The sequence below is a fragment of the Falco peregrinus genome, chromosome 5 (assembly GCF_023634155.1).
Source record: "Falco peregrinus isolate bFalPer1 chromosome 5, bFalPer1.pri, whole genome shotgun sequence".
Taxonomy (NCBI): Eukaryota; Metazoa; Chordata; class Aves; order Falconiformes; family Falconidae; genus Falco; species Falco peregrinus.
In genome coordinates this window covers 92,756,627-92,769,897 of record NC_073725.1, presented here as the reverse complement: position 1 = coordinate 92,769,897, position 13,271 = coordinate 92,756,627, and the positions used below count along the sequence as shown (strand labels likewise).

Genomic DNA, 13,271 nt, shown 5'->3' with positions numbered 1-13,271 from the left:
AGCCCGGGGTGGCTTGGTCTCCCCGGTCCCCGCTGACGGCAGCGGCGCGTGCTGTGCAGGGACGTGATGCTGTTATCCCCGGGCCTGGGACACGGGGGTTATCTGAGGACCGGTGCCCCACAGTGTCCGCGGGCTCATGTGCTCGGATGCTGACTGCCGGCGTGACCGGGCGGCTCGGGCAGCTGCCAGCAGGGACGCAGGGAACAAAGAGCTGGGATGCAGCAGGGTTTGCTCAGGTTTCTGCTCAGCAGCTGACAGGGTCAGATCGCATCAGTTGCTGATGGAGGGCAGAAAAGAGCATGTCCCTGTAACGTGGGTGAAATGGCTCACTCGGAAACCCATTTGTAATGTTGCTCTTTCTCCAGTCCTCCTCTTCATTTGGTGTTGGTGCTGTACAGATGCAACTTTTTTACATTTAAGACTGATACAATAGATCTTAATTAAAAAAACAACCCCAAGCCCTTGGAGAATAAAATCTGTCTAGAAAGCTTTACACAATAACTGAGTAGTAGCTGTTCTGGTGCTGGGAACCCGTAATCTTATTTGAAGCCCCCTGAGACCCCCCATTGCCCCAGCCTGCCTCAGCACATCAGGAGATGCTCAGTGGATTTTTCCAAATCTCCAGGGTTTCTGTTACCCCTCCCTCACTGCAAAGTAGGCTAATGATAACAGCAGTCTCCTTGCTAATGAATATTAGTAGTTTGTTTATTCATTAAGCTCACATCATGATTTTTGTTATCCTCTTTGAATCAAGGGTGAGGCACTCAGGCAAGTTTTGGTCAACCGTTACTATGGCAATGTGAGACCGGCCGGACGGCGCGAGAGCCTCACCACCTTCGGCAACGGCCCCTTGTCTGCCGGAGGCGCTGGCAAAGCCGGAGCGGGAGGTAGGATGTGGGGAGGTAGGATGTGCTCCTGCTCCTCAGGGTTCCTGTGGGCTGCCCTGCCAGGTGCTGCCTGTCTGTGTCTGCCTGACAAATTGCTGTCTTAGCAGTGAAATAGGGATGGTTTTCTTCACACTACTTCTGTGAAATCCCAAAAAACCAAACTATCCACGTGGATGGAGAAGAAGCCCTGCTTGCATGTCACTCCTGGATTTAGAAATTCCAGTGTGTTTTATAACTCTCCTTGAGGGATTCCACTTAAGGCTGAGCGGAGCATCACTCTCCTGTCTCTCATAGTGTCACCTGCTTTTTTCCCCATGCAGATGAGAGTGTACTTTTCTCCTTTGAGAAAGTACTTTAAAATTAAGCAGACAGAGGTTTTTATACTTTCCAGAGACTGTTTTGGGTTGTCTTGAACTTTGTGACTTTGCTTGGAATAAATGTACTTAGAAAACCTCATCAATTTAATATTTGCCATAATATTTGGGAAATGTGCTCATAAGTATGTCAGATTATTAACCATACCTGAAACAAAACCATTGAATTGCATACAGAGACATTGCAGGGTAGGATGAGCAAAAATTTGGTTCACAGTCAGTTATAAAGTGCAGGTTATTTAATTTGAGACTATTGCTAACAAAAAAAGTCAGCAATGTCAAGCACATTTTGTCAAAACACCATTCAGTGGGTGTTGCCTCTTCAAGATAAAGATAGTGGTAATCCTGTTGAAAGCAGCCCTGGTCAGAGACAAACAACAACAACAACAAAACCACGAAAAAAACCCTATTTCCTCCATTTTTTCTGAAGTTGATATGTATTTCACTTGTCCTTGTGTTGTGCCGCCTACTGCCATACTCTTCCACTGTCTAGAATGTTGGCTTTGCCATCCGCTGGAATTTGTCTTGCCTTTTCTCCATCCCCTCGCTGGTCCTGCAGAGCCTCTGCCTCTCTTTGTATCCCTGAATCCACGCTCTTTCCAGAACCCCCTTCCAGTACACCAGCTCTCTCCCCACCTTCTGCTGCCACCGAAGGCCCAGGCTGTCCTCCTTTGGGACGCCGCCTCTCACGGGCACGCATATATGGAAGCAGTATTAAGTGCCCATCTTATGGCATGCCCAGTATGTGCTTTAAGTTATAAACTCTTCCTTGCTGAAATGCTAGGAGCAGAGTTCATCACCGCTAATAAATGCATGTGCATCGTTCACGATAGGTTAATAATTTAAACCAGAAGAGAGATGTCCTCACCGCAGGGCGGCTGAGTTTGAATCTCAACCCGTTTCTTGTGATCACCTTTATAGGAGGGAGCTCTGGATCGAGTTCAATGAGCCGAGGTGAGATGAGTTTGGCAGATGTCCAGTGTCATCTGGATAAAGAAGGTGCATCCAACCTGGTCATAGATCTCATCATGAATGCCACGAGTGACAGAGTCTTCCATGAGAGCATCCTGCTAGCCATTGCCCTTCTGGAAGGTGGGAACACTACAATACAGGTAGGGAAATGGCAGACTTCAAGCTTTTAACTAAAACGTGTCGGGAAGGGAAATGTTTTTATGAAATCCGGGAAACCTGAGGTGGTTAAGGAGATGGGAGAGGAAAAAACTACGTGATCTTTGATCTGTAATTAGGGGAAATACTACTGTCTACTGTGCAGAAGTTAACTTACCCAATGCCCATGCAAACATTTAATAACTGAGGTATTTCCCAGGACAATATAGAGGAATGTATAAAAAACCAGCTTTGTAGCATAAGCTTACATGACTGCTTTTATGAGTAAGTTGAAGCAACTACGACATGCTCTGAGACTTTTACAACTAGCTGATAATTTCAGACTGGAGTTTAACAGAACCGTATAGGGTAAACTCCAGACCATCACCATCCTCCTGCAGCCTTGCTATCCTTCGTTTCTGTGTTTTTAACAAGGATTTGATTTCCCTAGATGGAAATTGCGCATGGTTTGGATTGTAATGAACAATTACAATTACAGTGAAAAATACACCAACTAGCTTGTACAATATTCTTCCAAACAGGAAAAAAACCCCTTACTGCAGCAAAACATGCTTACAAAGATTACTGAATGTGTAATAAACTTACTCGTTTCACTTTGCATGCGTTCTGTTTGCAAACAGTCTATTTCAGTCCTAGTCGACGGGCTTCATGCATAGCTATTGCAGAGGGTGTTACCCCTTCCTACCCCACTGCCATGCATTTCACATGTCTGAACAAAACAATCAGTGATTTGTTTGGGAAGGTCAATTTTGCAGATTGTTCCTTTCACTTGGAGAAGCGATACATCCAAATGTTTGATACTTATACAGATTTAGGCTTTTAATTTGATGTCATTTGTGCTGCATCCTAATGAGGAACGCTTATTTAGGTACTTAGAGATAAAACACTAAGAGCCTGGCCAAAGAGAACTAAAAAAACCTTATGTACGTGGCGTATAACCACTCCACAGTCCTTTGTTAATGCCCTGCAAACCAAAGTACCAGAAGACAGAGTTTATGATGTTATTCCTAACTAGACCTTCATGGCAGCTCTGGGGAGAGATGTTTGACCAGACCGAGGGCAGCACTCAGTGTTGTGCTTAATCTAATCTCGCTGTGGGCAGTTGCCAGCATGGCCTGTCCTGGCTATCTCTGCTTGTCCCCTCTTTGTACGGCTTGTGCAGCTGTGGAGTGAGCTGAATTAAGTGGCTGATCTGATGGGAAGCTGGTGAAAAGGGATTCGATCCCATAGCAAAGGCCTGGCTTAAACCTGACCAGAGATGTGTGGAAGAGCAGCTGTATCCTCTGTGCAGCAGGATGTGGGGAGACTTCGTTAGGTGTAATGGGGGCTGAATCCTGGCTGGTTATGATTGATCATTATGGTTAAAACGTGTCCTAGATTGCTACAGCAGCACCTCTTGTGTTCGTGCAGGCTTCCCTTGAGAGGAAGAACGGTTTTGGGCTCCTTCACTCTCTCTGTAATCGGTACCCTCTTTTTTCCCCTGTGTATATGCTCTAGAGTGAAGCTTCTTTGTAAATGACTGACTGGGAATTGAGCATTTAAAATCCCATGTCACCTTAAACTGCAGTGGCAGGATTAACATTCCCTGGGGAGAGGCACTTCTTCAAATTTCCTGCTCTCCTCCCGTGTAAAGGAAGCTGAGCTTTCATCTTCCTAGCTCTCAGGGAGCCTCAGGTAACCTTACACTGTCATGCTGGAAGGAGGAACAAGTTCTGCACCAGCCTGACATGGAGAGAGAGTTCGCTTGTGCTGGACCCCAGAACTAACAGGCTGAGCAAAGTCACTTCCCACTTTGTGCAAATCGGTGTTGGAAGCAGATTCCTTAGCTCAAAACAAACAGAGAAACCTGTAATCCATCTCTAAAGAAATTTCACCAGAAAGGGAGAGTCCTTAATTTGCATTTGTCATCTATGACTGGGAGCTGGGAGTGTGTAAAATAACCATGTGGTTAGGAAGGGGCTGTTGGTGTAGGATGCTTGTAGCAAATGGCATAATGCTTTCACATCTATGCCTCACGGTCCTGCCAGGTTCTGTTGCACTCTTGCCTTTATAGATGTTACTTCTGTAAAGCAGAGTAATTATTTTCCACCCTTTTCCACTCAGAAGTAAGTGCTTGGCGGTGGTTTTTACCTTTAGTAAATGTTCGGGGCAGCCAGCAGTTACTCGGTGCATATACGTGCTTTTATGCAGCAGTGAAGGGCGAGGAGGGGGCTCTGGTGTAGGCTGCTTTTAAATACGGAATGTTTTAGGAACCAAATGACACGTGATGCCTACAGCTAATGCTGTAAGCTCTGAGGTCTTGGACACACCCAGGAGCTCATAACTCATGCATGCAAAGCACAGAGGAGACTTCATTGAAAATATCCTATGGAGCAGTTGTGATGTAGATGTTCTGTGCTATAGCAATCCAGTGGCCTGATCACAGAAGGCAAAAAAGAGGGTTGATCAGTTCACAAAGATGTCCCCTGATTCATCTCTGTCTTGGTTGATCTGGTGCTAGGGAGTGAGGATGCTGGTGCCTTGCTTTATGTGTGCTGGCTCTAGCCCAGTCGGGGCCTGTGGAGACTACTGCAGTGTCACTCAAGAACAGCACGTACTCAGCGCTCTGGCCTTTCAGTAGTATTTCAGTCATGAAAGCCAAGTAAGTAAAACTTTAATGGAAAAAAACACCAACCGCAAAGCTTCACTTCTGGGACAACAGCTGGCTCAGTGCTGGGGAATCAAAGTGAAAGTGGAGGTTTGCTCTTAGTAAAATCACGATTTCAGGTCTGTACCTCCCAGAAGAATTGCTGAGTGATGTCCCAAGTTAAACTGGTGTCCTGCATCTGTAAACTCACATAAGCAAGCTTTTCTTGCTTCACATAGGAAGAATAGCTGATCTGCTCTCCCAGAAAATAGAGGTGGCTCTGGGTGCAGCCCAGCTGTCGGGGAGCACTGCCCTTGCAGGAGAGCTGCGTGGGGCACTCACGAGTCTGTGTGGCTGCAAATCTGATGCGTTTTATAAAGCATTCTTTTGCTACAGACAGTAAAGGTTTACCGGGTGCAGCAATGTGGGGGTCTCCTATTTAATAAGATTTCATTGTTATAGTACACTGCAAAGGTTGTCTGCTTTAGGAAACTAGATGCAGTTCTGAAAACAAACCCAATACTTTCCATGGTCATTTATCCTGGTGTTTCTCTAACCTGTGTTCTTTTGGTAAGTATTGCAGATTAGGTAGGTAGGGCTTTGCAACCTGCAGAGTGAATTTTCTGAACTTCTGCAGCATTTTCCAGTAACTGCCTGTGGAAGAGTCATCTTCACTCTCTGGACTAACAACTGTGTTCATTTTGCATCAGATACATTTGTCATTGTGAAAGTTGACCTAGCCAGATCAGCCAGCTTTGTCTTTGAGGTCTAGCAGAGTTTATCGTCATTTCACAATTTTTTTTGGTGGTTATTAGCAGCTCTTGATTTCTAGTATTCTGAAAAAGTTCATCCTGTGCTCAGTCTGAATAATTTTTACTGAACTGAGATTGGTTATACCTACAGGCCCTTGAGAATAGGAAACTGGTGGGATAGGGACAGGTTATGTAAAAAGGCTTTTTGGCAGCAAAGCCAGGAATGTGTCACCCCTGCATGGCGTTTTCTTAACTCCAGGTTTTCACACGGGAAATGAATTTGGCCTGAAGTTAAGCAAAAGGTTTGTACTGACACACAGGAACTTGCAGATGATGATTGTAATATGGTTAATAATGGGAGTTCCTGGGTAACTCCCATGAGCTTCTTCAGTGGGAGAGCAGGTCTCCATGATGTTGAGAAGGGATAACTGGAAGAGGTGTTACTGTTTCATTAGATACATGCAGGGCCAGTATTAAGGCTAGGCAAAGTAGGTGGTTGCCAACTCTAGCAGAAAAGCAAATCTAGAAATGTTCCTTATTATAATTGGCAAGAGTGGTTTTTATTGTATTGTTAAGAGAATTAATGTGGGGGAGAAGCAGGACAAGAAAAAAGATTCCTGGCTTACCTTCCGAAGGAGGCTAAGCTGGCAGGGAGTGTATGGCACATCGAATCCCACGCTGCGCTGGGGTTTGCTATGGGGTGAATGAGGATGTGATAAATTAACTGTTCTGGGAGAAAAAGAGAGGTCTTTTGCCTGCTTCAAGTTCTCCGGATGGAAACTGTTCTGGGTTATTTTTAGGGTTTTGAATTCACTTAGAAATACTGTCAGGTTCTTTGGTACCAGAGCTGGTGATGAAGGTATCGTAGCTGTGTCTGGTGAGCTTGTAGCTCCCGCTCAGCAGGAGCTCTGGTTTTTGGTGGGAAGCCTGCCCACATTTGTAAGGAGACAGAAGCGGAGGTGGAACCACAGGGTCAAAAATGGACAACAAATTAACTTGACAAATGCTGCAGCTCATTGAACTCAAAATTACATAAACCCATTTATTAATTTATATAACCCTCAGCATCCACCAAGAGAGAGCTGGCGTCAGCAATTCTGCACGGAGCAGCCCGAGGCAGGGGGATGCCCTGCTGGTCCCATGCTCTCCTCCAAAATGGTGAGGGGTGAGCATGCCCTGCGTCCGGGGTGCTGCTAGCCAGCACGTGGCACCCGTCCCCCTGGGGTGCTGGCTTGGGTACGCTTTGCCAGAGCTTGTGCAGCAGGTGCTGTTGCTCGTAGGCACGCTGCACACGGAGCTGCATCTCTTTTGGAAGAGACGTGGAAGCTTGGTCTGCTCCTTGCACACACTGCAACGTGGCGAGTTTTCCTTCATTAAAGCAACCCTGGCAAATGAATGACAGCGGAGGAAATCACTGAGGACTTGTCCTGCAATGCTGGTGTCTCATCTGCTAAATAAAAATTATATGCGCCGTTACTCTGCCTCACCTCCGTAGAGTTTCAGCTTTCCTTGGTCGGTGGAAGTTAATGGCAAGTAAAGTCCCTTACATAACTGCCTCTCCATGGAGACTTCGGGCTGCTTGTTTAATTAGGGATCTTCTCAAAAGTTAGATTGCGTGACAGATTACCCACACGCACATGTTGGTATTTTCAGCAAGGGAAGGTAAATGAGGTTGATGACATCAGTTTTGTTTCAGGCATTTTTGAAGTGCTACCCCAAAGTGAGGTGATGGAGAGCTACCGCTTGGAAGTGCGGTGGTGCTGCCTTCCCCCCTGCATCCGCAGCAGTTCCCGAGGGGGGCTGCAAGCACGGGATGAGGTGATGGGAGTTGGCACCCAAGGAAAAAGTGATTGTTTTTCAGGAAAGAAGTGGGATTTGATCCTAGCTTTAAAGGCACCTGAGCAGAGTGGCTGCTCCTGCATGGAGGATGGTGATGGGATCTGCTCCACCCTTCCTTCCCCCGGCAGCTGAGGATGGGATGAGGACCAGGGGCTACCACAGCATGAGACAGCACCAAGGAGCCTGTGGTGATGGACTGAAGAGTTGTGCCTCTGTCATGGCCAGAGTGAATCAGTGCTGTGCTGAGCCAAGGTTTGGTGCTTGCCGTGTAGGCATGAGGCTCCTTTGAGATGTGACCGTACAGCAAGCCACGTGGCTTCGAGTTGCTTCTAGAGAGAGCCCTCCAGTTCAGCCTGCAGAAAAGAGCCGTGCATTTCGTGCGTCGTCCTTTGAGTGTTTGTTAGGGTTAGGGGCTGCAGCCCTTGTAGAAGTGCCGGCGGGGCTCTGAACAAGCAAGATGCCAGAAACCACAGCAGCGAGCTCTTCATTAGTCTGGTTTAGTAGGAAATACTGGTTTGGGTAAAATGCTGGACCAACACAAATCTCCTGTCCCCAGCTCTGTCTTGCACCATCCATGGACTTGGACTTCATCATCTCTCCTCCTGCGTTGCCACCAGTAAGGAGACTCCAGCGTGGTGAACAGCGGTCTCCTTTGCTGAGCTCAGTGCCTCAGACTGTCCAGAGATGATCGATAGTTATTAAATAGTTGCAGAATTGATGGACAAAAGGAACTGAATCCAGAGCTCTCAGGTTTTCATTTGTGTTCTGGCACATAGGAGAGCTGCAGAACCAAGCGAGCCAGGGCAGGGAGACAGGGCTCGCGGCCTGTGCCTGTCCCCCTCAGGCTGGGCACAGTAGCTCTGTGTCCTTCAGCTTGCTGGAGCCTTGGCTGTGACAGAAATGGAAGGGTAGGTGACTCTAAAAAGACCAACAGTGCAATAGCTGGAACCAGCCAGTCAGCCAGCTTTATTCTTCGTTTTCCCTGTTGGCTTAAATGTGTCCTGCCCTATTTCATTGCCAAAACTCTTAGTTTCTGTTTCTCCGTGACTGCAACAGCACTTAAAAATTGGGAGAAAATTTTACAAAATGTTACAGAAGTATTGGTGGTATAAAAAGTACATTTAGTGGCACAGTAGTGCTGTAGGGTTTGTGGTTTGGAGTTTTTAAGCCAGATTTTCTACTTACAAAATTTTCAAGTCACAGATAACCTGCAAGCACACAAAATCATAAGTGACGGTAAATGCTTCAGAGGCAAGAATATCTTTGGATTGCTAAACTTTTGTAAATAGCACTTGAACTTTTGACAGTTGATGAAGTCTCTTAAAATTTCTACTGTTTGTTTATAACAGGCAGAATTCTTTGATATAAGATGTTATATCTTTTTTACATAGTGTCAGTAATACCCCTTCAGGAAACTTTGCAAAACCAGCAAGCTGTCAGCACATATTAAGTAATCACCTATGTCTTTCACCATTTTAATGAGCTTTTCTCAAGCGAAAATACACAATCTTTTTTTTTTTTCCATTCTGACTATGTTACTTTGGAATGTGACATTAAAAAAAAAGTAAATGCGATAAGGACCTACATCAACCATCACGTTCACTGTGGGCAGTGATCTTGTCCTTTTGTGAAAGAACTCCCCAAAATGAAGCACACTGCAAATCCAGACCCTCCTTCATGGTGCAGTTACCTTCCCTACAAGGCACAGAACCTGCACTAGCAATTAACTCAGCGCCGAGGAAGTCTGCATCCTGATGCGCTGTTGATCCACAGCACGTGAGGAGACTCAAGATGGCCAGCCCGTAGGAGCACCCTGTCTCTTTCACATGTATTTTAACGTATTGAGCACACCGAAGCCTCAGCCTCGCTTAGCTGTTGGATACCGCCACGTTAAAAACGAGCAAGCTCTGCTAATAATGCGTGGAGAGCACCAAGAGCTGTGAGGAATCATTCCTGCAGAGATGATTGCATTTTTATTGGGGCAGTTAGATGCATGGGTGAGATTGAGAAAAGGGTGGATGAGGTGAGATTGTAAGATCCACGTATTCTTCCCACTTGAGCTGCAGCTGCTACTACTGTTTGAAAGTGTATTTGGGCCGTTGGTGTTCCTTTACTGTAGCACCTTTCAGTCTTTTTGCCCACAGGGAGGTTTTGTGCTCGGATTTTGAGGTGCCCATCTCTGCGATTGAGCAATGTAGGTGGGGAGAAGAGAGAGAGGTGCTACAGCAGGGTGCAGCAGCATCGCCTGTCCCCCGTCGGGGCAGCCCTGTGTGGTCGGTGGCTGTTGGGTACCACAGAGCTGTGGCAATCCTCCTGGCATTCAGCTGGCAGCCCGCGCCTCTAAGGAGCAGGTGCATAGATCGTTAGTTCTCCCTGCTCCTCTCCGTGGGATCCAGGTCCAACATAAACTTTTAAGATGATCCCTAGCAGGATTAAAGTTCTCTGCAAGCAGGCAGAGGCAAGCTATGAAAAACAAGGTCATGCTGCCTTTTTTTTTTTTTTTTTTTTTTTTTGGTAAGCACAGGAATCAACAAAGCGATGTTATATAACTTCTATTTATATCCCACTTGCTCACTAGCTGCAGGCATACAAGAGTAGCTGAGGAGGGAATTTAATGAGCTCTCAGGGCTTGCTCACCTTCCAGAGCGGGTAGGAGCCAGCTTGTTTTTGATGTGCGTCAGCAAATGAAACTGGTGGTGGGTGGGTGGTTTGGGTAGGTGGACTGACTTGTTGCTATGGTTTTCTTTAATTCCTCTGTCTCTCAAGAAGATCTTACACTTTTTTCTTTTTCTTTTTTTTTTTTTTTTTTTTTTTTCTTTTGGGGAGTCTGCAGACTTCCTTGTTTCTCACACCTACACAGAGTTAGCTGGTTCGGTAGGGAAGTGGGATTCGTGCTCCTGCCATGCAGGAGCCGGCGGAGATCAGCTGGGTGACCTGGCGGGTGCGTGCTCCCACTTGCACGCAGGAGGAACTCAAATAAAGCTCCATGCTGAAAGCAGGTCAGGCCCCTGGGTCTCCCACGCTTTGGAGGCCATCTGTGCCGTCTGCAGGGGGATTTAAACCCCAAGCCCAACAGTTGCATTTCTACCTGTCGTTCCCCAGCGTGCTTCACCTCGCGGTGGTCATCCAATGTCCCCTCACCACCCCGGGGTGTTGTACTGGCTCTGGAAGGGCATGAGGGGACCGTATCTCTGTGAGGTTTATTCTTACTTTCCTCTTTGTGAAATGACTTTAAAAATCGCCTCGAGCTTTGAGGTGTTGCAGTAGGAGAAGGTGTAGCATGTAAGGGCTCTTGCTGACCTCAGCAGTGCAGTCCTGCGGCTGCCTCCATCGGAGCTGCTGGGGGAAGGCGAGCTGTCACGCGGCTGGTCCTCACAGCCCTCCAGAGCATCCTCTGTGAGGCGGGGCAGGGTCTGCAGCTGGGAGCGGAGCCTCGCAGGGTGGCGTCTGGGTGCCCATGGCAGAAGGAGTTTGTCTTATTTGTGGAAAACAGAGCTGGGAAGTCCCCCTTCTGCTTTCAGGACAAGGTTTACGTTTTACAGTTTGCAAAATAAACAGGCAATTGAGGTGCTCTGGCAGATTTTCCTTATGGGTTTATTTCAAACTGTGAAGTATGTTCAGCATGAAATACTTTAGCTGCCATTTCCTTAAGCTATGCAAGACTAATGATATCTATCATTCACGCCCCAGAGTGGTGGTTCTTCAGCGAGCCAGGATGTATGAAAGATTTCTAGAAAAGAGAGGGATCGGTGATATTCAAAATAAATGGGGGTGGGGAGAGAAAAAAGCTAGGTTTGAATTTTCTGCAGTGGAAGGTCTTGCAATATGTTGAGGCAGAATGTAAGGGGTTGGCATTTGTACCTTATTCAGTGCTTATGTTAGCAGTGCAGTTCCCCTTAAAATGTGGCTGCTTTGAAGTAGTCCAGCTATAAGAAACGGTACGGGGGTGGCAAGTTCTTTCCACAAGCATCAAGTAGCACAGAAGTTTTGCGTTATTTCATGCTGGCAGCCTGTCCGGATAACCCAAGCGAGTTAACATCCCCGTAATAATTTCTCTCTAGTGTTGGAATAAAATGTCCTGAACTGGAGCCAGATAGCTGATCTTTCTCTTGCATCTGGAGGGACTTTCCTCTTTCAAATATCCCTGACTAGTCAAGTTCATGGGGTGTTTTCTGCTCACTGGCGTTACAGAAATGGGGAGGGAGATGACAACAGTGTGCTTTAATTTGTGAGGTGTTTGCTGGGGCTTTGCTTTCGCTTATTTGTTAGTAATCAAATACTTGTTTTCCTGGGGAATTCTTTGGGATCTGTTTGGATGGTCTGGCAGGGCTTAACAGCTGTGGTCTGTTGAAAGAGCTTTATGAATTACAGAGGGTGCGGTCCAGAAAATTCTGCGTCCTCTGTGAGATGGCGGCAGTCTCTGTGTGGGTAATGCAGCCAAACGCTTGCCTAAAATCAGGCCACCCTTCTTGCAGGAGGAAGCACACGTCTGAGCAGATGCATCCTATACCCACTGCTGGCAAAGATGTTTTCCTTACGTATCTCACAACAGGATCACTCGGACAGCGTGTGCAGTCCAGCCTGGAACTGTAGTGTCTGGGGCAGAAAGCTGAGCTGCTTGATGCAGAACAAACAGACGTTCCTTTGCTTGGCTGGCAAAACAGTTGTGACTCCGGGTCAGATGCAGCTATCGGGTGACAGCGTAGAGGAAGGCGTTCCCAGCAAAGGTGACAGCACACGCAGGCAAAGCTGGAGAAGGCAAGAGCTGGAAATAAACAGCCTTCAGCTGGTTCCTGTTTTCTTTCTCTCCCGTTTAACAATCCTACACTGGGCACAGACTTGGTCATCATTAAACTTCTTGTGGAATGGTTAGATTTATAACGGATTAGCTGGGTCTGTATTCCGTTCACCTTACACAGAGGTGTCCACCTGCTGTGTTTTATGGCTTCACTCTCCCAAGGGCAGATGTCAGCTCTGCGGGTTAAAAAAACCAGTTTGCTAGCGATCGCTGGTACGTGAGACATGTTAAGGAGCACTTGTCCATGTCGTGGGGTTATCCTGCCTCTGTGGTCCCCCTCCCCGGCGCTGCTGGGGAGTCACCTGAGCTCCTCTGCCACTCGTCGTTGGAAACAATGTATATTATGTACATCTTATATGTCAGAGGTCTTGGAAGGCAAGGCAGGAAGGGAGAAGAGGTGAAGTGGTAATGCTAGGAAATTTCCCCTCTCTTTGCTGGTTATTTTTTTTAGATATGATTCTACGGTCTGGGTTGTTAATGATCTGCAATATTTAAGAATGTGCCAAAAAATAACCGCCACAGAAAGCTATACTAATTCTGAATAAAAAGCCAGCAAGCAAAAATAGTACTTTCAGTTTAGCAAAAAAGGCAGGTAAACATTCAGCAGCATGTGTAAGTAATTTGAAGGGGAGAGGATACCAAGTTCTGGGGAACAGCTGAAGAGGAGACAAATAATTTAGAATCAGTGACTGGAAGTTAGTGACATAAAAAGGAGCTTGTTCACATGTTTCTAGCAGTTATTAATCACTGGAACAAAGTACGGACAGACATAGTTCATCGACCCCAGTGCCTTCTAAAGGAAGTTAGGATGCTTTTCTCAAGAAGATGCATACTTCAGCACAACTTTGGGCTCAGTTAATGAGCAAG

General features: G+C 46.6%; 1 protein-coding gene across 15 annotated transcripts in view; it reads left to right on the top strand.

Moving 5' to 3' along the window:
- The window catches only part of ITPR1 (inositol 1,4,5-trisphosphate receptor type 1), a 183,644-nt gene that overhangs the window by 119,319 nt on the left and 51,054 nt on the right, over window positions 1-13,271 (top strand). For all 15 annotated transcript variants that reach the window (XM_055806271.1, XM_055806270.1, XM_055806274.1 and 12 more), the window contains 2 exons: window positions 755-887; window positions 2,183-2,373. In XM_055806271.1, coding sequence (XP_055662246.1) covers window positions 755-887; window positions 2,183-2,373 — 324 coding nt within the window. The remainder of the gene's footprint in view (window positions 1-754; window positions 888-2,182; window positions 2,374-13,271) is intronic.